The sequence below is a fragment of the Bubalus bubalis genome, chromosome 14, assembly GCF_019923935.1.
Source record: "Bubalus bubalis isolate 160015118507 breed Murrah chromosome 14, NDDB_SH_1, whole genome shotgun sequence".
Lineage (NCBI taxonomy): Eukaryota > Metazoa > Chordata > Mammalia > Artiodactyla > Bovidae > Bubalus > Bubalus bubalis.
Genome location: NC_059170.1, coordinates 62,945,396 through 62,971,534, shown reverse-complemented (window position 1 = coordinate 62,971,534; position 26,139 = coordinate 62,945,396). Strand labels below are relative to the sequence as shown.

At 36.5% G+C, this 26,139-nt stretch overlaps 1 protein-coding gene across 7 annotated transcripts in view; it reads left to right on the top strand.

Moving 5' to 3' along the window:
• Positions 1 to 26,139, top strand: part of MALRD1 (MAM and LDL receptor class A domain containing 1) — a 743,525-nt gene that overhangs the window by 424,360 nt on the left and 293,026 nt on the right. For all 7 annotated transcript variants that reach the window (XM_044928177.2, XM_044928178.2, XM_044928176.2 and 4 more), the window contains one exon: positions 1,882 to 2,173. In XM_044928177.2, the coding sequence (XP_044784112.2) occupies positions 1,882 to 2,173 (292 nt within the window). The remainder of the gene's footprint in view (positions 1 to 1,881; positions 2,174 to 26,139) is intronic.

Below are 26,139 nucleotides of genomic sequence, written 5' to 3'. Positions count from 1 at the left end.
GGTTACATTGTCATCAAGTATTCTCTGTAGAAATGGAGTGTTTGTGTTTAGATGTTTGTTTGCATGTTAACCCAATGGTATCATTCAGAAAATGGCCTCAAGAAGATACAGAAGTGTTTATGTGACATAAAACATATGCCTTATGCTTTCTGTGCAAATAAGACAGAACAAGGCAGAATACTGGGAAGACCATGTGTATGACTGCAGGGGCTGCAGACAGATGTGTGCTATTTCCTGTTGGATAGTTTCCTTTCTTGCTTTTTGACACTGCTCAAGAAGCTGGCCTCAGACACTTTTTTAAAATTAATTTTTAATGGAATAGAGTTGCTTTACATTGTTGTGTTAGTTTTCTGCTGTACAGCAAAGTGAATCAGCTCTGTTGTTATTTAGTTGCTAAGTCATGTCAGACTCTTTTTCAGCCTCATGGCTCCTCTTCATGAGATTTCTCAGGCAAAAATATCAGAGTAGATTGCCATTTCCTTCTCCAGAGGATCTTCGTGACCCAGGGGTTGAAACCATGTCTCCTGAATTGGCAGGTGGATTTGTTTACCACTGAGCCACCAGGGGAGCCCCCTGGAATCAGCTCTACATATACGTATATCCCCTCCTTTTTTTGATTTTCTTCCTATTTAGGTCATACAGAGCATTGGGTAGAGTTCCCTGGGCTGTACAGTAGGTTCTTGTTAGTTATCTATTTTTTACATGGTGTCAATATTGTATATATGTCAACCCCAGTCAGACACTTTTTGTTTCTCACTTTGTGCCACTCAGGTTTGACCAGTCCTCCCAGAACAAGCCACAGTGGTCACAGAGTTCATGTTTTCCTACATTAATGGGTTAATCAATAGAATAAATGTTTTTGGATGATCGAGTAATAGCTGAAGTTTGGGTATTATTCATCAGCTAGGAAATTTGCATAGATTGACTTCACAGAGCTTACTTCTTGATGCTGTTTGAAAGTATGCATTATGTATATTGTTTAATCACATTCTTTACCCTTTAAACACATTCATTTCCCTTCTCTAGAATATAATATCCATGAGTGCCAGTGTTTCTAAAATGTTATTTTCCTGCATGAAGATCACCCACCATTAGTTTTCCCTCACTCCTAAAAATGACAAGCCCAAACTCTGAGTCCCTACTGTTCCTAACTCATACTCTTCTCTTTTTTAGAATTTCCCCTAACTTTCTCCACCAGTGTTTTAATCACCAAAAATCTGGTAAACTCCATATTTGAAACATTGAAATGTTAATCCTTGGAAATACTCATATTAATTTTTACTTGGGGGTAAAACTCAAGTCTACTCTTCTAAAACATTTCAAGTAAAATTTAGAAATTGCTATTCTGGTGGTTTTGCTATGTATAGTAGAGCCCTGAGGACCTTGAAGAACTGAAAATGTGTTTCAAGTATAAGAATGTGGTGGAATAAGCAATCAAGTACTCTGCTGTTTTGAAGAAAATGATTTAAGTTTCATGAGATGGAAATTATTTTCTTTAGTATCTGATGTTTCTTAATCATGAAAAGTCTTTCTATATAATATAGCACTTTTTAATGATATTTGTATCCCTTTGACAGCGGATTTTAAGAGTTTGTGGAGGAATCCTACTTTTGTAAGTCACAAAAAGGGGGTAAACGCCACTCATTTTTTCAACTAAATTCCTGTTTGGTCCTTATTGTACTACATTCCATGTTTTGCAGCATATGATTTAAGGCTAGACTAACTTCGTTCATTGATAGAGTATTCACTAAGCAATAGAACATACAGACCTATTTTTTCTTCCAGAATCTGTTAAGAAAAGAGAGGACAGCATGATATAATTGAAAATAAGATGAAATTAATTGTACTCATTATTTATAATATTTCTATTTTTGGTTGCAGATAATTTTTCATTATCACATGTATGGACATGGCATTGGAGCGCTCACCTTGATCCAGGTATCAATCTCAAACCAAACGAAGGTCCTGCTTAACCTCACTGTAGAACAAGGCAATTTCTGGCAGCGGAAAGAGCTAGTCCTGTCTGGTGATGAGGACTTCCAACTCAAATTTGAAGGCCGAGTTGGGAAGGGCCACCGTGGTGATATAGCACTGGATGACATTGTGCTTACAAAGAACTGTCTATCTTCCCATCACTCCGTGAAAGAAGAACTCACAGTGCCTCTTCCAACAGGTACATTTTAATTTATTTAGTTCGTGCTTTTACAGAGTGGTAATGGCACCCCGCTCCAGTACTCTTGTCTGGAAAATCCCATGAATGGAGGAGTCTGGTAGGCTGCAGTCCATGGGGTCACTAAGAGTTGGACACGACTGAGCGACTTCACTTTCACTTTTTCACTTTCATGCATTGAAAAAGGAAATGGTAACCCACTCCAGTGTTCTTGCCTGGAGAATCCCAGGGACAGGGGAGCCCGGTGGGCTGCCGTCTATGGAGTCGCACAGAGTCGGACACGACTGAAGTGACTTCGCAGCAGCAGCAGGTGGGAAGGAAAGAAATGGAAAAGAAGTGACCTAAACACCTAGTAAATTATTCTTTTCATAAGGAAAATTCTTTTTAAATCTAAAATCTTATCTTTCAAGCCTTTACTCATAAACTTGTCTTCCAATTTTCTCTCCAAGCTTTGGTGTATTTACCAATTCCTGAGTTCTTAGTTTAGTCAGTATCTTCTTAGATCAATAAAATAAGGCTCCTTTGTTTTCAGTTTGATTCAGATTTCAATCCAAAATAAATATCATTCACTCTTAATAAAATGTAAGAATGTCAAGAACAGATTTATTCCATTTTAATTAGATGTTAGTGTGGTTATTTTATATACTTGATTCTCTTTAGACAAATACTTTATTCATTTGAAGGGAACGGCAACCCACTCCAATATTCTTGCCTGGAGAATTCCATGGACAGAGGAGCCATGGACATGGTGGGTTATATAGTCCATGGAGTCACAAAGAGTCAGATATGACTGACCAACTAACACTCACTCACTTATTCATTTGAATGGTTGAATTTATATATTTAAGTCATTTAAATGATTGACTATGTCCATCCATTCAGCTAAAAATATTTGGGTAATTTTTCTTAATAATTAGATTAAAATGTTGACTTGATAGATGTCCAATAAAATACATAAATTGGCAGTGTTATAAGATGTGGAAATATTAAATAGCATTAATCCCTATAATATATTAGAGGTATTAGATGAAAATAAATACAGTATATAGTGCTAAGAAAGCAAAAGAACAAATTTTATCAATTGATAACATGATATATATTAATATTTAAACCATGAGTTTGGAGAAGAAAATAAAAATGCCATTCCTTTTGTATATAAATTACATATTGTAAATAAGAAACAAAAGTGCTTTAAGAAGAATGAACTAATTTATTTGTGCTGACTTAACATGGTGGGTGGAATGGGGAACCGTACCATTTCTGCCTTGACTTCCTCATTCGTTTCACAGATTATGTTTCTAGATAACTGTTTCCCCACTGACACATAATTAAGTCAGTATGTTTGCTTGAAGTTTCCAGCACAGTATGGAATGGTACAGAGGAAAACAAAGATTTCAAAATTGTGTTGAGGGATATATATATACAAACAAGTGAAAGTTAAAGTTGCTCAGTTGTGTCCGACTCTTTGCAGCCCCATGGACTATACAGTCCATGGAATTCTCCAGGCCAGAATACTGGAGTGGGTAGCCTTTCCCTTCTCCAGGGGATCTTCCCAAACCAGGGATCGAATGCAGCAGGTCTCCCACATTGCAAGCAGATTCTTTACCAGCTGAGCCATCAGGGAAGCCTAGATACTAATAAGAATGAAATGTAAAAGCATTTCAGATACCTCAGAATAATCTAGTTCTTGAGAAAAGCTTCACCTTCTTTCTCTGTAGGAGATCTGATGACAGCTATACTAGCTTTTGTCCAGATCTGACCTTTGAAATAGTAAATGTTTGATCATAATAAAAAGTAATCTCATAGCATCCAAGTAACGAGAGAGCAAAAGTTTTATGTAGAACCACTTTAAACTTCAATGAACAACTACTAAGTGGGGTGTCAGAGGAACAAACCAATCTCATTGGGAATTTTAAATTCTTAAACCTGTGAAATCTGGAATGAAGTTTCTTAAACAAAAATGGAAAGGCTTCCAAAAGGAAAATTTTAAAGTATGTATAAAGTGGTATAGATTATATATTAATTATAAAATTAAGGGTGCATACCATTCTGAAGGAGTTCAGCCCTGGGATTTCTTTGGAAGGAATGATGCTAAAGCTGAAACTCCAGTACTTTGGCCACCTCATGCAAAGAGTTGACTCATTGGAAAAGACTGTGATGCTGGGAGGGATTGGGGGCAGGAGGAGAAGGGGATGACAGAGGATGAGATGGCTGGATGGCATCACTGACTCGATGGACGTGAGTCTGAGTGAACTCTGGGAGTTGGTGATGGACAGGGAGACCTGGCGGGCTGTGATTCATGGGGTTGCAAAGAGTCGGACACGACTGAGCAACTGATCTGATCTGATTAATATCACTAGAGTTCTTTGTATATCCTGATGCTGTTGAAGATATTCTGTTAAAATTTTTGGTGAATAGAAATTGAGACTCTGCTTTTAAGAATATCTCATTGTGGTAGGGTAGAATAGGAAAACCATCTCAAAAACCACCTAATATTAGGTTAGATATAATAAAGTGCCAGTAGAGAGTATATATACTGTTGTGTATATATGTGTTTAAACATATTTGGGGGAGTGTCCTGGACAAATTTTTAAAAAGCCAAATTGCTTTTTATTAGTCTTCATGAAAGTTGGTGAAAGATAATTCAGCAATATCATGAACTTTTAACAGAAGTATAATGCAAGCCACTAATGTAAGCTACTTGTGTAATTTATATATGCTAGAAGTTATGTTTAGGAAAAGCAGAGTTAATTTTTAGAATATATTTTGCCATTTCCTTCTCCAGGGGGTCTTTCCCACCCAGGAATTGAACCTGGATCTCCTGCAATGCAGGCAGATTCTTTACGGACCAAACTACACCCTGGTGTAGTTCACCCTGAATCACGACTGAACCCTGAATTAACTCAATATGCCCCAAGTATTATCATTTTTAACACAAAAGCTATGTAAGATAATAATGAAGTATTTTATAATCTTACTTCCAGACTTAGCCTTTAAAATCCAGTGTGTATTTATTTTACAACTACAACCCATCTCAATTTGGATTAGCCACATTTTGATTGCTTGATAGCCACTCATTCTATCCTAGTGCACAGGAGATGAAGTAGATACTGTAGGGCACTTTTATATAAGTCTGACAATTGGGTTCCATTACTTGGGGTCCAGTTTGTGAATTCCAAAGAATTTCAGTTCTATTCTTATTTAAACAGAAGCAAAATACACCCCTAGGCTAAATGGGGAAGCACGGGTTAGGTACCATGTTCTAGTGAAGTAGGTACTAATTTCAGACATTCTTCTTACTAGCTATGTGCTGTACAACTTCTCTGAAACCCAAATTCCTCATCTGTTATTCGAAGAGAACCTATTTCTTAAGTTCTTAAAATAAAAAGATTCATTTTGATATTTGGCAAAACTAATACAATTATGTAAAGTTTAAAAATAAAATAAAATTAAAAAAAAATAAAAAGAGGTAATCACCTATATGGGCTTCCCAGGAGGTGCTAAGGTGAAGAATCCACCTGCCAATGCAGGAGATATAAGAGATGTGGGTTTGATTCCTGGGTTGGGAAGATCCCTGGAGAAGGGAATGGCAACCCACTCTAGTATTCTTGTCTGGAGAATCCCATGGACAGAGGAGCCTGGTGGGCTACAGTCCATGGGGTCACAAAGAGTTGGATATGACTGAAGCAACTTAGCACACACACGCAATCACCTATATAATTTACCTAGTCTCATGTTTGGTATATTCTCTTGTTTGGCATGTATTCAGTAAAAACTATATCATTTTACATTATCTGATATTTTGAGCACCTTACCAGTATTCCTTAGATGGTATAGACATTTGAGTGTGAGCCTCCATTATTTGCATTTTATTAAGAATATATTTCTACCATATGTTTTAGCAAAGTTTTCTCTCTTGCAGAGATCAAGCATATAATTATTTTATATTACATGGTAATCATTCAATCTATTATTTATTGAAAACCTCTTTAATTTAGTAATTTTGATTTGTCATGAAGAACGTGTGTGTATGTGTATATCTTTGAAATGTTTCTCAATGTCTCAGTACTGCAAAAACACTTAACCTGGAACTTTCACAGATAAATGAAGGATAAATGATATTCAGGCAGTGGCTATATCCACTAAACTTCTGAAAGTGACTTTAGTTCATGCACACTTTTCATCTATATTCATGGGTGTAGGCTAATAATTCCGTCAAGGACGACTTAAAATAGAAAAAGACAAGAGGAGGCAAAACATATATATTTAGGAAGATGCAATTGAACTGAATCTGAAATTAGTGATTCTAATCAGTCAAATAAGAACCAGAGCTTTATTAGCAAAAGTAATATTAGGGGGTTATTATTGAGTCTTTAGATGTTATATTTAAAAGCTTATTTCGATGGCAATTTTGTTAATTGCTAAATGATGATGGAGAAAAATAATTGTTTAATGAATTTTAATAAGAAAAAGACAACCAAGATTCCTCTTTTAAATGTCTGTATGGAGATTCAGCCACTATCATATTCTGTGTTATTGACCAATATTTAATAAAAATTTTAATTATAATAAGGACAGAGACCAAGTCTTAATTTGTGTGTGTATGCACATATGTGTTTTAAGTAATTTATAGATATGAGTCATAAAATAATTATGTTTTAACATGACAATTAACTTTTGCTTGAAAACTATGTGTAAGGGAGTTTGAGGTCGATGTGTACACATTGCCAAATTTCAAATGGATAACCATCAAGGACCTTCTGTATAGCACGGGGAAGTCTGGTCTCAATGTGACGTGGCAGCCTTGGTGGAAGGGGAATTTTGGGGGAGAACAGATCCATGTATATGGCTGAGTCACTCTGCTGTGCACCTAAAACTATCACAGCATTCTTAATCAATCAGCTATATTCCAGTATAAAATGAAAAGTTTAAATAAGGCAAAAAAAAAAAATGCATAAGACAATGGAGCGTGAATGGATTAGCTTCTCTTTGATGTCAAGTATTTCCTTGAAATACTTGGGGGGAGTTTAAAAGGCTCTTACCTACTGATGAGAATGCTGGCATAGCAACTCAGAGTCCTCCGCTGGGAAATCTGGCTGATTATCCTCGGCTGTGTAATTTAGTGAACCCTGTACACAGGGTTTAGTTCTAAATGCATGTGTTTGGGGTTTAAAAAGATGAATTTGGACTTTTGTAATGCTTACTACTTATAAGGTGTCACCTGATCTATTTAACCTCTCTAATTCTTATCTTTCTTGTCCATAAAAATGGAGCTATTGGAATCTAAGTCATCTGAAAAATAATGGAGATAATAATATATAGAATGTTTTAAGCAACCACTGGCATACAGTCAGCGTTTAGTACATCTCCCTTTTTTCTAGCAGTTCTCTCCCTGTTGGGGAGATTAAAGTGTGCATAAGTTGAAATTTCTTAAAAGCATGTTGTATACTTGTTATTTTTTCTTCTTCATGTTCCATTCATTGCTTAAAAATTCAGATTTCCTCTGACCCTCCTATTTTCTTCAAAGAATTTGCTCTCACAAAAGCCCCTAAATTGCTAAATTCTCTAGTTTCATTTATTATTCATAATAAACAATGAAGACGAAAGAAGTGGTCCTAAGATTCAAGGAAGTTGATGAGTTGCATATGATGTGGGTGGGGGCAGAGGAAAGTTCATTTTAAATGTACAAGCTTACTCCACCCAGTGTTTTCCAAGTTAATATTTTCCCAGTAAAATATCTGTTGATTTTTGGTACTCAAATTCATGGAATCACTATATTTCACTCTGGTTTTTTAATTTTTATTTTTTTAGGGGGGAAAATATTTATATTGGAAATTATATTTGGATTACGCAAAACTGAGAATACTGTTTAAGCAACATATTGTATAGGAAAAATCTCAAGTTCTGTTCTAAATACAGTCAACAGACAATGAGATTTTGAAAATTTCATGCAGTGACCATACGGAGGAAGTTTATCACAGACACTGCTCTGGTTAGGGGAAATTGAGAGTAGTATATACACAGTAAAATATTATTTCATTTGTGCATTTGTTCTGACTGTGTTTCTTCAGTGCGTATTTTTGTCTAATTTAAACAAGAAATTCCTCCAGAAATTGAGAAAATGTTGAAAAAGTTGAAAGTGAAAACAAAAGAGATTTCAGTGTAAGAGAAGATAAAGGAATTATAATGTTAACCAATAAGAGCTGGTTCTGAAGAGGTTCAGATCAGTTCAGTAGCTCAGTCGTGTCCTACTCTTTGAGACCCCATGAATTGCAGCACACCAGGCCTCCCTGTGTATCACCAACTCCCGGAGTTTACTCAAACTCATGTCCATCGAATTGGTGATGCCATCCAGCCATCTCATCCTCTGTCGTCCCCTTCTCCTCCTGCCCCCAATCCCTCCCAGCATCAGGGTGTTTTCAATGAGTCAACCCTTCGCATGAGGTAGCCAAAGTATTGGAGTTTCAGCTTTAGCATCAGTCCTTCCAATGAACACCCAGAACTGATCTCCTTCAGAATGGACTGATTGGATCTCCTTGCTCTCCAAGGGACTCTCAAGAGTCTTCTCCAACACCACAGTTCAAAAGCATCAATTCTTCAGTGCTCAGCTTTCTTCAACTCTCATATCCATACATGACCACTGGAAAAACCAAAGCCTTGACTAGATGGACCTTTGTTGGCAAAGTAATGTCTCTGCTTTTGAATATGCTATCTAGTTTGGTCATAACTTTCCTTCCAAGGAGTAAGCGTCTTTTAATTTCATGGCTGCAGTCACCATCTGCAGTGATTTTGGAGCCCAAAAAAAACAAAGTCTGACACTGTATCCACTGTTTCCCCATCTATTTCCCATGAAGTGATGGGATCAGAACAGATGCCATGATCTTCATTTTCTGAATGTTGAGCTTTAAGCCAACTTTTTCACTCTTCTATTTCACTTTCATCAAGAGGCTCCTTAGTTACTCTTCACTTTCTGCCATAAGGGTGGTGTCATCTGCATACCTGAGGTTATTGATATTTCTCCCAGCAGTCTTGATTCCAGCTTGTGCTTCTTCCGGTCCAGCGTTTCTCATGATGTACTCTGTATAGAAGTTAAATAAGCAGGGTGACAATATACAGCCTTGACGTACTCCTTTTCCTATTTGGAACCAGTCTGTTGTTCCATGTCCAGTTCTAACTGTTGCTTCCTGACCTGCATATAGGTTTCTCACGAGGCAGATCAGGTGGTCTGGTATTCCCATCGCTTTCAGAATTTTCCACAGTTTATTGTGATCCACACAGTCAAAGGCTTTGGCATAGTCAATAAAGCAGAAATAAATGTTTTTCTGGAACTCTCTTGCTTTTTCCATGATTCAACGGATGTTGGCAATTTGATCTTGATTCCTCTGCCTTTTCTAAAACCAGCTTAAACATCAGGAAGTTCACGGTTCACATATTGCTGAAGCCTGGCTTGGAGAATTTTGAGTATTACTTTACTAGCGTGTGAGATGGGTGCAATTGTGTGATAGCTTGAGCATTCTTTGGCATTGCCTTTCTTTGGGATTGGAATGAAAACTGACCTTTTCCAGTCCTGTGGCCACTGCTGAATTTTCCAAATTTGTTGGCATATTGAGTGCAGCACTTTCACAGCATCATCTTTCAGGATTTGAAATAGCTCAACTGGAATTCCTTAACCTCCTCTACCTTTGTTCGTAGTGATGCTTCCCAAGGCCCAATTGACTTCACATTCTAGGAAGTCTGCCTCTAGGTGAGTGATTACACCATCGTGATTATCTGGGTTGTGAAGATCTTTTTGGTACAGTTCTTCTGTGTACTCTTGCCATCTCTTCTTAATATCTTCTGCTTCTGTTAGGTCCATACCATGTCTGTCACTTATCGAGCCCATCTTTGCATGAAATGTTCCCTTGGTATCTCTAATTTTCTTGAAGAGATCTCTAGTCTTTCCCATTCCGGTGTTTTCCTCTATTTCTTTGCATTGATCACTGAGGAAAGCTTTCTTATCTCTCCATGCTATTCTTTGGAACTCTGCATTCAGATGCTTAATATCTTTCCTTTTCTCCTTTGCTTTTTGCTTCTCTTCTTTTCACAGCTATCTGTAAGGCCTCCTCAGACAGCCATTCCTCAGACAGCCATTTTGCTTTTTTGCATTACTTTTCCATGGGGATGGTCTTGATCCCTGTCTCCTGTACAGTGTCACGAACCTCTGTCCATAATTCATCAGGCACTCTATCTATCAGATCTAGGCCCTTAAATCTATTTCTCACTTCCACTGTATAATCATAAGGGATTTGATTTAGATCATACCTGAATGGTCTAGTGGTTTTCCCTACTTTCTTCAATTTAAGTCTGAATTTTGCAATAAGGAGTTCATGATCTGAGCCACAGTCAGCTCCCAGTCTTGTTTTTGCTGACTGTATAGAGCTTCTCCATCTTTGGCTGCAAAGAATATAATCAATCTGATTTCGGTGTTGACCATCTGGTGATGTCCATGTGTAGAGTCTTCTCTTGTGTTGTTGGAAGAGGGTATTTGCTATGACCAGTGTGTTCTCTTGGCAAAACTCTATTAGCCTTTGCCCTGCTTCATTCCGTGCTCCAAGGCCAAATTTGCCTGTTACCCCAGGTGTTTCTTGACTTCCTACTTTTGCATTCCAGTCTCCTATAATGAAAAGGACATCTTTTTGGGGTGTTAGTTCTAAAAGGTCTTGTAGGTCTTCATAGAACCGTTCAACTTCAGCTTCCTCAGCATTACTGGTTGGGGCATAGGCTTGGATTACCGTGATATTGAATGGCTTGCCTTGGAAACAAACAGAGATTATTCTGTTGATTTTGAGATTGCATCCAAGTACTGCATTTCGGACTCTTTTGTTGACCGTGATGGCTACTCCATTTCTTCTAAGGGATTCCTGCCCACAGTAGTAGATATAATGGTCATCTGAGTTAAATCCACCCATTCCAGTCCATTCTAGTTTGCTGATTCCTAGAATGTCGACATTCACTCTTGCCATCTCTCGTTTGACCACTTTCAATTTGCCTTGATTCATGGACCTGACATTCCAGGTTCCTATGCAATGTTGCTCTTTACAGCATTGGACCTTGCTTCTATCACTAGTCACATCCACAACTGGGTATTGTTTTTGCTTTGGCTCCATCCCTTCATTCTTTCTGGAGTTATTTCTCCACTGATCTCCAGTAGCATATTGGGCACTTACTGACCTGGGGAGTTCCTCTTTCAGTATCCTATCATTTTGCCTTTTCATACTGTTCATGGGGTTCTCAAGCCAAGAATACTGAAGTGGTTTGCCGTTCCCTTCTCCAGTGGACCACATTCTGTCAGACCTCTCCACCATGACCCGACCATCTTGGGTGGCCCCACATGGCATGGCTTAGTTTCATTGAGTTAGACAAGGCTGTGGTCTGTGTGATCAGATTGGCTAGTTTTCTGTGATAGATTTAAACAATAATTGAGAGGGACTTCCCTGCTGGTCCAGTGGTTGAGACTTTGCCTTCCAGTGCAGGATATGTGGGTTCGATCCCTGTTCAGGAAGCTAAGATTCCCGCATGTCTCTCAGTCAAAAAACCAAAACGAAAAAAAACAGAAACAATACTGTAACACATTCAATAAAGACTTTAACCAGTCTGCATCCAAAAAAAAAAAAAAACAAAAAAAAATCTTTAAAAAAATTATTAAAGTGCTCTTATATCTTACTGAAGGATTTGCTATTAAGTTTGTTCCTGTAAACATATAATGTTAGTCTAAGGAAAACTCAGACACTGACTAATTAAAATGATAGACATCATTGGCTTGAAAGAATTTATGGCTCTTATAATTGCAGGGATAAACATAATACCTTAATTGGTGCTCCTCTGTGCTTCATTTGCATTTTTAGAACTTAGTTGGGGTTAGATGAGTAGATTGTGTAATGCATAATAATTTTTCACACTTAAATAAGGTGAAATTGGCTATGGATACAGCATTTTAAAACAGAACATCTGGGACTTCGCTGGTGGTCCAGTGCTTAAAGACTTCACCTTTCAATGAGGAGGTGCAGGTTTAATCCTTAGTCAGGGAGCTCAGATCCCACATGCCGTGAGGTCAAAAACCGAACAGAAGCATTGTTATCACAGGTTCAGTAAAGATTTTAAAATGGTCCACATCAAAGAAAATCTTTAAAAATCTCTAAAAATCAATAAAATGGAACATCTGAATTTTAGAAACATATTTTTAACTATGTTGGAAGGAACTATACTGTAAGTTTTCAAGGAGGCATGATGGTAGATACAGTTGGGCAACGCTTGGACTTGTGAGGGTTCAGATTTGAATGGCCAGGGGTGGACTGGGACTTTTAAAGTCTGAAAACTTTATTTCTTTTGTGTTACCTGTGTCTATTGAAAAAAACAAATACTTGTCTCAAGGTTATGGATATAATCATTAATTAACTCTTCTTTTTTTCCTTTAATACAAAAAATTTTATGAAATCCTTCTATTTTTTTAATGTGTTTGTTCCAAGTAGAACAAAATTTTCCTCACTCTAGTAGGAAGGTACCCATCAAGCCCCATTCTTTTTCATGTCCCAAGTCTCTCTATTGCTAGTGATAACTCTATTTTACAAATTTTCTTTCTTCTAATTTCAGATATAATAGAACAGATATTGTGTAAAGTTCTATACATTTTGGATAAAAAAAAATTTGTTCCTTAGTTTTCATTTTATTTACTGTTTTATTTTTTAGATTCCACGTATAAGTGGTACCATACAGTATTTGTCTTTCGCCGCCTGACTCATTTCTCTTAATCAGTTCAGTTGCTCAGTTATGTCTGACTCTTTGTGACCCCACAGGCTGCAGCACGCCAGACTTCCCTGTTCATTACCAACTCCTGGAGCTTGCTCAAACTCATATCCATCGAGTTGGTGATGCCATCCAACCATCTCATCCTCTGTTGTCCCCTTCTCCTCCTGCCTTCATTCTTTCCCAGCATCACGGTCTTTTCCAATGAATCAGTTCTTTGCATCATGTGGCCAAAGTATTGGAGTTTCAGCTTCAGCATCATTTAGCATAATACCTTCTAAGATCATCCATGGTGTTGCAAATGGCAAGATTTTATTCTCTTTTATGGCTGAGTAGTATTCCATTGTGTGTGTGCATAAATAAAATTTAAATATATGACATCATTATGTCTTATTTAAACACATCTTAGAATATTTGGAGAAATAAATATGGAGAAGGCGATGGCACCCCACTCCAGTACTCTTGCCTGGGAAATCCCATGGACGGAGGAGCCTGGTGGGCTACAGTCCACGGGGTTGCTAAGAGTCAGACACAACTGAGTGACTTCACTTTCATTTTAGAATATTTTAGGTGATAGTAATATAATAAAATAGTACTAATGCTCCATATTATTAATTATATTACATATTAGTTAACAATGGCATATATCAGTTTTAAAATTCCCTATTTAGTAAGGCAACTAATGAATTTTCATTTATAATTCATTCTTTCATATAGCTTTACTACAGTGTAATTATTATACAGTTAATTACGTAAAAGTAAGTGCTCTTGTCTAAACAAGGTATCATTTTTTATTGAATCACCCAGTATTGGAACTGTGGTAATCTGCTTTTTGTTCTGAAATAGCCATTTTATTTTTGTTCTTGTGGTATATAAGATAGCCCTATATTTAGACAGGCATATAGCTAAACATTTCATTGCTGCAATAAATACAAAATAGCATTATTTTCATAGACTGAAAGATTCAATAATATATCATAACTTTATGGTAAGGGCATTTAATATCCTCCGTGCTATTGAAAATTATAGTTTTTAAAGTGGTATCTTTTAATTTTTGTTTTCTATTTGTGTTGAGGATAGAAAAGTGGTTGATTTTTAAAATATTAACTTGTTTATGGTAAGGATAAGTACATATTTGTTTGCTTAGTCGCCAAGTCGTGTTTGACTCCTGTGACCCTATGGACTGCAGTCCGCCAGGCTCCCCTTCCATGAGATTTTCCTAGCAAGAATACTGGAGTGGGTAGTCATTTCTTACTCCAGGGGATTTGGGTAGAAAAGTAGTTGATTTTTAAAATATTAACCTTGTTTATGGTAAGGATAAACACATATTTAGGTAATCTTTAATTTTTATTGGTAATGTTTTATAGTTTTTATGGAAGGAGCTTTTATTATATAATATTTTAAATGCTAAAGGCAAATGATATTTTTAAAAATAGTCTTTTAAAATTCAATTTTCTATTTCTTTTTGTTACTGGTATACATAAATATAATTACCTTTTATTATTATACCCTTATACCCTTATCAACTGATTTTTTTTCAACTGATTTTTAATTGAGGAAAAAACTATATTTCTCAGCTTCCCTTGCAATGAATGTGACTACATGTTAGCCAATGGACTCTGAATAGGCATTACATGTACCCTATAGATTGTACATTAGAAGACAGAAACATTCTCTCCATTTCCCTTCTCTTCTCACCAGCTGGTTGGAATGTAGATGTGATGGCAGGAGCTAAAGTTTTGATCTTAGTTCATGAGGTTGAGTAATTGCCTCTTTAGCATGTGACAGATAGAAGGGGTCTGGTCCCCTAGACTGCAAAGAATAGAACATCAGTCTGTGGTTGTATAGCAGTGAGAGGGGAAAAAAGAAAAACCCTCTCACTTTGTCACTGTTGTCTTTTGATTTGGGACAGCAGCCCAGTCTATATCTTAATAAAGGAACTTGTTATTTTCAATTGCTACATGCCATACCATTATGATGTTTGTTTGGATGTTGGCTTGTCTCTAGTTATTCTTAGAGGATCTCAGATTTTCCACTTGTCACCAAGAAAGATGTTCTATGATCTCTGTATTGGCAGTTGGTCTCTTGGGGAGTCAATTCTGGGAGTCATTCCTGTGGGAACTCAACATACATCACTCCTCCAACTATTTCAACAGTTTCTCAGATATATAATTCTCACTATCAAATCACTTTCTGTTTAAAATGTTTAGGATGATTTGAGTTATCTGCTTTTAAATGCTGATTGATCTGAGCATTTTGTACCAAAGGCTTGACTTTATTGTTTGCATTAGTTGTATTTGTAAGAATTTTCTAAACATGTTATTCTGATTCTAATGAGCCAGTGTGCCAAATGTCACTTAAAAATCTTGCTTGCCGGATTTGATTTCAACCTCTATTGTAATTCTGCAGTCTGGTAAGTCAAACTGTCTGATTTTGTGTGTGTGTGTGTGTGCCTATATCAGCCTCCTGCCTACAAGCAAAAAGAAATTTCTTTAGGGTCATATCAGCAACACTCTGAATTTCTGATCAAACCTTAAATAAAGAATTGAAAGTTCTGAGCCAATTAGTTCTTTTTATAACTCTCTGGCTATGAACTCCAATGTAGCCAACTCAGTCTGATATGGCCTGAATTTCTTATGCATTGTACTATGGAGACTACCACTTAGCCTTCTACTGTTTTGCTTTCAATAGACACTTTTTTTAGATAACTATGGGTGGTATTTAAATCATAGCTGAGGGACGTTCCTGGTGGCTCAGATGGTAAAGAATCTGCCTGCAGTGCAGAGACCTGGGTTCAATCCCTGGGTCAGGAAGATCCCCTGGAGAAGGAAATGGCCACCCACTCCAGTATTCTTGCCTGGGAAATCCCATGGACAGAGGAGCAGTCTACAGTCCATGGGGTCACAAAAGAGTCGGACACAACTGAGCAACTAACACTTTCACCTTCATACCAGCTTATAATGATTAACGATTGTTTTATTTCCTATTAAATGACTGGTTGGAGAAGGCAATGGCACCCCACTCCAGTACTCTTGCCTGGAAAATCCCATGGACGGAGGAGCCTGGTAGGCTGCAGACCATGGGGTCGCGAAGAGTCGAACACGACTGAGCGACTTCACTTTCACTTTTCCCTTTCATGCATTGGAGCAGGAAATGGCAACCCACTCCAGTGTTCTTGCCTGGAGAATCCCAGGGACGGGGGAGCCTGGTGGGCCACTGTCTATGGGGTCGCACAGAGTTGGACATGACTGAAGCGACTTAGCAGCAGCAGCAGCAGCAGCAGCAGTAGTAATAATTGTTACAGAATTCTCAAAAATGTGTTTTTGTATCTTAAATATTTTCCTTTGCATTTACAATTTGGTTCTTAGGAACACTAAAACAGAGCACTACATTTGTATTCTCTTAAATAATATATGTTTGTGTTGTTCATCAGCTTGATCCTTATTGAAATATTCATATCATAAGCAAAATTAAAAATTACAGCATTATTAGCATTATCTTGGTTGTCAAGGTAAAATTAAGCTGTTTTTACTGTTTGAGCCCCGAAAGTATATTCTGGTTAAGTAAAAACCAAGAAAGATTGTGTGATAAGCTATTTTAATGGTTGAATGTAAGTGAAACAACACAAATTACATTTCTCTTGGAAGAAAAATATGGTTGTGTGAAATCAAATATATTTTATGTCCCAGTGAACTTAATATGTTGGAAAATTTCAGCTTCATTTCAAATGTCAATTGGCTGTACCCTACTGATGTAGTAGTGGAGAGAGGTGCAGTTTAATTTTTCACTTTATCATTGTTCCAAGAACATGTCCTTTATTCAGTTTAAGATTTTTGTTTCCAAATAAATTATTTCTATTCATTTGTGGAAACGATAATGGGAATTAGAATATCCAAGTGCTGTTATTAGTAGTATTCTTTTTCAAATTCTTGGTTGTGCTGGGTCCCCGTTGCTGCCCTGCGTGGGCTTCTCATTGCAGTGCCTCTCTTGTTGCAGAGCATGGCTTCTAGGACCCACACGCATCAGGGGTTGTGGCATGTGGACTCAGTAGTCGTGGCTCCTGGGCTGTAGAGCACGGGCTTAGTTGCACAGTACCTCCACGTTTACCAGTGTTCCCAGTCCTGGTAACCACCATTCTGCTTCCTGTCTCTATAAATTTGATTACTCTAGGTACCTCATGTACGTGGAATCATACAGTATTTTAAGGTACTATTTTTGAGACTACATTGCTCTGTATAGGAATCAAATAGTAAATTACTAGCACAAGTAACTGTATCCTGATCACTTTTCCTATTGTATTATGATTAATATCCAATATTAGTTTCAGGAGTACAACTGAAACTACTATAATTCAGTGCTCTTTTACATGATGGGCTTCCCTTGTGGCTCAGAGGGTTAAGTGTCTGCCTGCAATGCAGGAGACCTGGGTTCAGTCCCTGGGTCAGGAAGATCCCCTGGAGAAGGAAATGGCAACCCACTCCAGTACTCTTGCCTGGAAAATCCCATGGACAGAGAAGCCTGGTAGATAACAGTCCATGGGATTGCTAAGAGTTGAACACGACTGAGCAACTTCACTTTCACTTTTCATACATGATGAAATGACTACCACCCTGAGTGTAGTTACCCTCTGTCACTATACACAGTTGTTAACAATATTGATTATATTCCATATGCTGTGTGTTTCATATCTATCACATTTATTATAGCTGGAAGTTTGTGTGTCTTAATCCTTTTTACCTCTTTTGTCCTTTGACCCAACCCAAGTCCCTCTAGTTTTGTTGTCTGTGTCTGTGAGTCTGTTTCTGTTTTGTTTGTTCATTTATTTTGTTTTTTTGAAATTCCACATATAAGTGAAATCATATAGTATTGGTTATTCTCTGTTTTACTTATTTTACTTAATACCCTCTAGTTCTATCCATGTTGCTGCAGATGACCACATTTCAATTTCTTTATGGCCGAGTCATATTGACAATTTCTTTGTCCGTTTATCTATTGATAGACACTTAGGTTGCATCCATATTTTGGCTATTGTAAAATAGTGCTGAAATAAATAAAGGAGTGCATATATCTTTTTGAATTAGTGTTTTTGTTTTCTTCATATAATCACATAGAAATTGAATTTCTAGCTTGTGTGATAGTTCTTTTTTCCTTTACTTTTCAGATATCTCCATACTATTTTCCATCATGTATGGAGCAGTTTGCATTTCCACCAATGATGACAAGGGTTCCCTTCCCCTCCATCCTTACCAACACTTGTTTCCTGCTTTTTGAAGATAACCATTTTGACAGGTGTGAGGTGACATCCTGTGTTTTTAAATTGCATTTCCCTGATGGTTAGTGATATTGAGCATCTTTTGGCCATCTGTATTCTTCTTTTGGGAAAATATCTATTCAGCTCCTCTCCTCATTTTTTAATAGGTATCTTTGTTTTGTTTGTAATATCGAGTTGTAAGACTTATTTATGTATTTTGGATATCAACACTTTATCCAGTATACCATTTGCAAATACCTACTCCAATTCAGTAGGGGGCATTTTTTTCCCTCTCTTTTCAGCACTTTAAATACATCTTGGTACTCTGTTGTAACTTATAAAGTTTCCACTAAAAAATAAGCTGATAGTGAAGATTTTCTCTTTTTTCCTGGTGTTCCAAGTTATGTGAAATAGGATAGGTTTCTCTGTATTTATTCTACTAAAGAGTCAATGAACTTTCAGAATCTAAGAATTAAAGTTCTACATAAATTCTGAAACATTCTAAGCTATTATGTCTTAGAATATTACTTGTTCCTCATTCAACCTTTTCTGTCCTCTGGATCTCTGCTAAAACTTACATAGGATTTTCTCATCTTTTCTTTTCCTTTAAAAAAATTTATTGCTTAGATATAGTGATATGTACAGGTTTCCAGTATACAGTTGACCCTTGAACCACACAGGGGTCGGGGGCACCAACCTCCTGCACAGTTGAAAATCCTTGTACTATTATCTCTGCCTCAAAAACAGAGGAATTAATAAATGATTCATCCAAGGGCAGAGGGCTGAAACAGTTTGGATAGAATCATCACCCAACCGTGATTCTTTTGATTCCACATATTGTGATATCTAATCGAACACAAACTTTTCCCCAAATTTAATTTACAGATCTGTAAAATGAAAATATAGGTACTATATTTTTTAAAAAAGCCACAAAGAAGTGGACCCCAGCAGTTCAGACCGGTTGTCAAGGGTCAACTACATAATTCAATGAATTTTGACAAATGCTTACACTATTGTTAACCAAACCACTTGGAAATACTGAGAATTTCCTTCACCCCAGAAATTTTCTTTGTTCTCTTTCTCAGTAATACTGTCCCCCATTCCTCCAAAAACAATCGAAGTTCTAAAGTATTTCTCCACATAGTAGATTTGCCTGTCATGAGCATCCATCCCATCAGTGGTGTGTTTGGCTTCTTTTGCTTATATAAGGTTTTTAAAATTTATCTATATTAGTGAGTGTGTCACTGATTTGCTTATTTTTTCTATGAATAGATGGATAAAATAGACAAATTGAATAAATAAATATGATATATTCTATTGTATGAATATGTCATACGGTGTTTATTCATTCTGTTGATAAACACATGGTTATTTCAACTTATTGGATATTGTGAATTAAACTGTTATGAAAATTTGTGTACACATCTATTTGTCAAAATGTGTTTTTTCCTTGTAAATATCTGGAACTGTGGATGCTTGGTCATTAGACAGATGTATGTTTTACTTTATGAAAAAACAACCAAACCTTTTTCAAAATGATTTTATAACACCACCAGCAGTGTGTGAGATTGCCAGCTGCTACTCATTCTAACATTTGTTTTGTCTGTCTTCTTAATTTTAGCACTTCTAGTGGGTATGAAATGCTATCTCTCTGTAGTTTCAGTTTGCTTTTCCCTCGTGATTTTTAATTGTGCTTTTGGCCATCTGTATATATTCCTCTATGGAGTGCCTGTTTAAGTATATTTTTTCATTTTTTTAACACCTTAATATGCTTAATATTTGGAAAAGGCAATGGCACCCCACTCCAGTACTCTTGCTTGGAAAATCCCATGGATGGAGGAGCCTGGTAGGCTGCAGTCCATGGGGTCGCTAAGAGTCAGACACGACTGAGCGACTTCACTTTCACCTTTCACTTTCATATATTGGAGAAGGAAATGGCAACCCACTCCAGTATTCTTGCCTGGAGAATCCCAGGGACGGGGGAGCCTGGTGGGCTGCCGTCTATGGGGTCGCACAGAGTCGGACACGACTGAAGCGACTTAGCAGTAGCAGCAGCATGCTTAATATTAAGATATCGATATTAAGTTTAATATTGTTATAGATATTTAATATTAAGTTATAGAATTTTTTATATACTCAGGATATAAGTATCAGCATATATATATTGTAAAACTTTTTTTTTTCTAAATGAATGTCTTAGTTCTTTAATGGTATCTTAATAATGAGAAATGTCCAATTTATCAGTTTTTTTTCTTTCTAAGGAATCTTTCCTTATCCAAAGTCACAAAGTATTCTTCCATGTTTTCTCATTAGTTTTAGAGCTTTAACTTTTATACTTAGGTCTCTGACTTGTCACTATTATGTATGATGTTCCAACATCATTTGCTGAAATGATTTTTGTTTGCCTATTGATTTCCTGGAAGCTTTTATCAAAATTAATCACATAGGTATAGATCTAAAACTGGTACTTTGTTCTCTTTTGTTTATATATTTGTCTATTCAATATCCTGTATATTTTCATGTAAATGTGATTTGATTGTGATAACTTCATATCTGTCAGTTTGGGGAGAGTTGATGTGTGAATAGTACTGAGTTTTTCTATCCATGTGCATGTACATGTATATGTCTCCACTTCTTTGAGTGTTCTTTAATTTCTCTCAGTACTACTTTGTAATTTAATGGTATAGATTTTAAGAAATGCTCAAAAAAGAAGCTCAAACTTTTAAATGTTTTAGTGCTATTTCTAGTGGCAGTGTTTTATTTTATCTTATTTTACAGAGACTTGTTGCAAATATCTAAAGCTATAATTGATTTTTGTATGCTAAATGTATATCTTCACAGAACTGATATATTAGTTCTAATAGTAGCCTTTTCATAAGTTTTTTTTTTATGACTTTAAATCATGGAACATGTGATAAAAGACAGTGTCATTATTCTTTCCTTCCAAACTTCAAGCTTTTATTTATTTTCCTTGCTGGTTAGAACATCCAGGACAATGCTGAGAGTAAGTGGTGGTCAGATACATTTTGCCTTGCTTCTGATTTTAGAGGGGAGCATTCTGTTGTCCATTAAATGTGATGTTAGCACTTTGCTCCTTGGAAGTAAAGCTATGACCAATCTAAACAGCATATTAAAAAGCAGAGACATTACTTAACCAACAAGATCTGTCTAGTCAAAGCTGTGGTTTTTCCAATAGTCATGTATGGTTGTGAGAGTTGGACTGTAAAGAAAGCTGAGCACTGAAGAATTGATGCTTTTGAACTGTGGTGTTAGAGAAGACTCTTGAGAGTCCCTTGGACTGCAAGGAGATCCAACCAGTCCATCCTAAAGGAGACCAGTGCTGGGTGTTCATTGGAAGGACTAATGTTGAAGCTGAAGCTCCAATACTTTGGTCACCTGATACGAAGATCTGACTCACTGGAAAAGACCCTGATGCTGGGAAAAATTGAAGATGGGAGAAGGGGGAAGACAGAAGATGAGATGGTTGGATGGCATCACTGACTCGATGGACATGAGTTTGAGTAGTTGGGAGTTGGTGATGGACAGGGAAGCCTGGCATGCTGCAATTCATGGGGTCGCAAAGAGTCAGACATGACTGAGTAACTGAACTGATAACTGTATATTTTTAATGAACAGTTTTATCAGTTTAAAGATGTTTTCTTTCTTTCCTAATCTTCTAAGAGATTTAATCATGATTGGATATCAAATTTTGTCAAATGCTCTTTTTGAATCTGTGAAGAAAATCATGCAGTATCTCTCCTTTAATATCTAACTGTATATAGTACCTTAACTGGTTTTCAAATCTTAAACAAGGCTTTGCATTCTTAGCATTAAACCCACTTGATTAGAATGTTTTATCCTACCTATATATTGCTAGATTTTAGGTATAATTTTTCTGAATATCTTTACTTTTATATTAGTGAAAAGCATTGTTCTGTAACTTTCATTTTTGATAATTTTTCTTATACTGACCCCTCATCTTTCATACTATATGTATCATATATTTGTATACTGACTTTGTATTTCATCTCAAAGAAATTTAAGTTACTTTTTTAAAAAAATTGCTTTAAAAGCATATTTTAAAATATTTTTTAAAAACTCCCTGTCGCATAGTAGGAGCTCAGTAATTATTTCCTAAATCAATTAATTAGAAAGGCAAAGGGAATTTCCACAGATATGGGTGTGCAGAATGTCAACCCATAAGGGTGCACAAGGCAGTCAACCAATATTGGGTTCAGTTCAGTTCAGTTCAGTCACTCAGTCGTGTCCGACTCTTTGCGACCCCATTAATCGCAGCACGCCAAGCCTCCCTGTCCATCACCAACTCCCAGAGTTCACCCAAACTCACGTCCATGAAGTCGGTGATGCCATCCAGCCATCTCATTCTCTGTCGTCCCCTTCTCCTCCTGCCCCCAATCCCTCCCAACATCAGAATCTTTCCAATGAGTCAACTCTTCGCATGAGGTGGCCAAAGTACTGGAGTTTCAGCTTCAGCATCATTCCTTCCAAAGAAATCCCAGGGCTGATCTCCTCTAGAATGGACTTGTTGGATCTCCTTGCAGTCCAAGGGACTCGCAAGAGTCTTCTCCAACACCACAGTTCAAAAGCATCAATTCTTCGGTGCTCAGCCTTCTTCACAGTCCAACTCTCACATCCATACATGACTACTGGAAGAACCATAGCCTTGACTAGACAGACCTTTGTTGGCAAAGTAATGTCTCTGCCTTTGAATATGCTATCTAGGTTGGTCATAACTTTTCTTCCACGGAATAAGCGTCTTTTAATTTCATGGCTGCAGTCACCATCTTCAGTGATTTTGGAGCCCCCCAAAATAAAGTAATAATTAATAAAGTAATAATTAATAATTAATAAAATAATAATAAATAAAAAACAGTGTTTCCACTGTTTCCCCATCTATTTCCCATGAAGTGATGGGACCAGATGCCATGATCTTCATTTTCTGAATGTTGAGCTTTAAAGCCAACTTTTTCACTCTCCTCTTTCACCTTCATCAAGAGGCTTTTTAGTTCCTCTTCACTTTCTGCCATAAGGGTGGTGTCATCTGCATATCTGAGGTTATTGATATTTCTCCCGGCAATCTTGATTCCAGCTTGTGCTTCTTCCAGCCCAGCGTTTCTCATGATGTACTCTGCATATAAGTTAAATAAGCAGGGTGACAATATTGGGTTAAGAGGCCTAATTTGCAATAACAATATCTCCAAGAAAACGTACAAGTGGACTGTTATTCATAGATTTGACTATTTAGAGGAATTTTATATCTCATTTATATACTCAAGTGGAAGAAAAATAGATAGGTAAGTATAGGAAAATAATTATTAAGAATTTAACTATTATAAACATATATGTAATTAAGTCAAGAACAGTATTTGTATAGTTACAATAATATGAACACTAAGTATGGATTTAACAAAAAATTATAACAGTTCATGAATATATGGTGGGGGGAGAGAAGTGTATGTGTTAGAGAAGGAAGTAGCATGACTTATATCCATACTCTTTGAGGATGAAGACAAGAGTTTATACTGAAATTGAAAAATCAAGAATTAACATTATAAATGTCTTATTTAGACATATTGGAAGTTATCAGACAAAATAAATGAAAGTGAATGTATACAAAGTAAGACAATATAATGAGTGTGGGATGAGACATGGGCTACTTGAAGTAGTCTTCAACTCTTAAAACTCCATTTATATGTGTGTGTGTGTATATATATATAAAATTGAGATTATATATAATGACTATATAAGATTATTTTCATTTTTAATACAATCATTAGGTTGCTCAAGACTTGAATTACCGGTCAAATTATATATTTTTCATTGTGATTATAGTCTTCATCAATAAACTAAAGTAAGATCATTGATGATGATAAAAGGAATATTCTTGTGAATTAAAGTCTCCTAGCCAAATGATTATTCTCAAGTGGACTTTAAAAGATTAAAATTCTTAGAAAAGATGAGTTTACACTTTTGGGGGAGAAAAAAGCCAAGCCATTGCTGAAATTTATGTTCTTTCAGGAGACCACAGAAAGATAAAAGTTAACCTCAATTTTTTCCAGAAGACCTATTTCTTGCATTGCATGATATTCTAAACACATACCAAAAAAGAATGACAAGATAAACTGTAAGGGAAAACATCTCTATAAAAATTGTTAAAGAAAATGACTTCTAAGTTTCTCACACTTCAGTATATGTTATTCCTTGTGTGTGCTTGTGTTCAGTTGCTCAGTCATGTCTCACTCTTTGAGACTCCATGGACTGTAGCCCCTCCAGGCTCCTCTGTCCATGGGATTCTCCAGGCAAGAATACTGGATTGGATTGTTGTTGCCACCTCCAGGAGATCTTCTTGACCCAGGGATCAAATCCATACCTCCTGCATCTCTGCATTTGCAGGTCAATTCCTTACCATGGTGCCACCTGGGTATTATTCCTCACTTTAAATTAATTGCCCTTGGATCTACAGGCAGGACATTATTCACAATGTTTTCTTAAAATTATGAATATCAATTAGCCTAGACGCTTCGGCAATTTTCACATAGTTTTGTGACTCTTATCCAGATGTCAGAGCGAATATATAGGTCAATATGGAAATTGAAAAATTGGAATTTTATTTTGATTAGATTTGCACTGAATATACAAGAACACAGGACTTCACTGGTGGCTCAGATGGTAAAGAATCTGCCTGCAATGCAGGAGACCAAGGTTTGATCCCCTGGAGAAGGGGATGTTCTTGCCTGGAGAATTCCATAGACAGAGAAGTCCGTGAGGTTGCAAAGAGTCAGTACACACCTGAGTGACTAACACTTTCACTTCACTTTTCATAGTAGAACACACATTTATCAATTCAAAGCAGTTTCTGACTAGCTTATTTCTCCCTCATGTTGGATGGTGCAAAAGCAATTGAACTGAATGAAATGCAGTTCTTTACTGATCACTTAGCATGAATTATTGTTTGTACTGGAAATTGTTTGAGAAGCTATTTGTGAAGGGGCTTTCATTTTGGCATCTTTATTGTCTTTCCAAAGAAAGTCCATTTAAATACATGCATGAGTTAGCTACTTTTTAAAAATGCTGTCAATGACTTAGACTGCATATATAAACACATACTACTATTTCTTTTAGTGCTTTAGTTATTTAGATGGCATACATAATACAATAAAGTAGTGATACAGAAATCCATTCTCTTATAATACAGAGAACGTTTTAATATACTGGAAATTATGCTGTATGATCTAGCTAGAATATATAGCTCAGATTTCAATGTATATTAATACTATTGCCAATTTCAGATAAATTAAAAATTTCAGCGTAATATTATTCATAATAGGTGTTCACATTGAAGATTTGAAGATTGGGACTTCCTGGCAGTCCAGTGGTTAAGACTTTGCCTTCCATGCAGGAGGTGTGAGTTCAGTCTCTGATTGGGGAGCTAAGACCCCACATGCCTCATGGCCAAAAATCCAAAAACATAAAACAGAAGCCATATTGTAACAAATTAATAAAGACTTTAAAAATGATCCACATTAAAAAAAAAAAAACTTAAAAAAATGTGAAGATTGAGGCAAAGCCCAGTAGCAGAAATGGTAACGGCTGATTTCTGTTTTCTGTTTGTTATCACAAACCTAGTTAGTATAGTTTCTGAAACACTAAGTATGTTTTTAGTGGAAATTACAAACTTTTCTTTAAAGTTGTAATGTATTTTTTAAGTGATTTGAGGACGCATGTAAATAATATTTATATTGAAGTGTATACACACACATGATGAGATTTCCTGGTTAGATATATCACTCCAACAATTGTATGGAAAACAGGTTAAGATGAGCAATAAAGATGGTTATAGTCATCACAGTCTTCTCCTTTGAGGTGGAGATGGTATACTCAAAAGAGACCCCAATCGGGCTCTGCAGTAGTATCT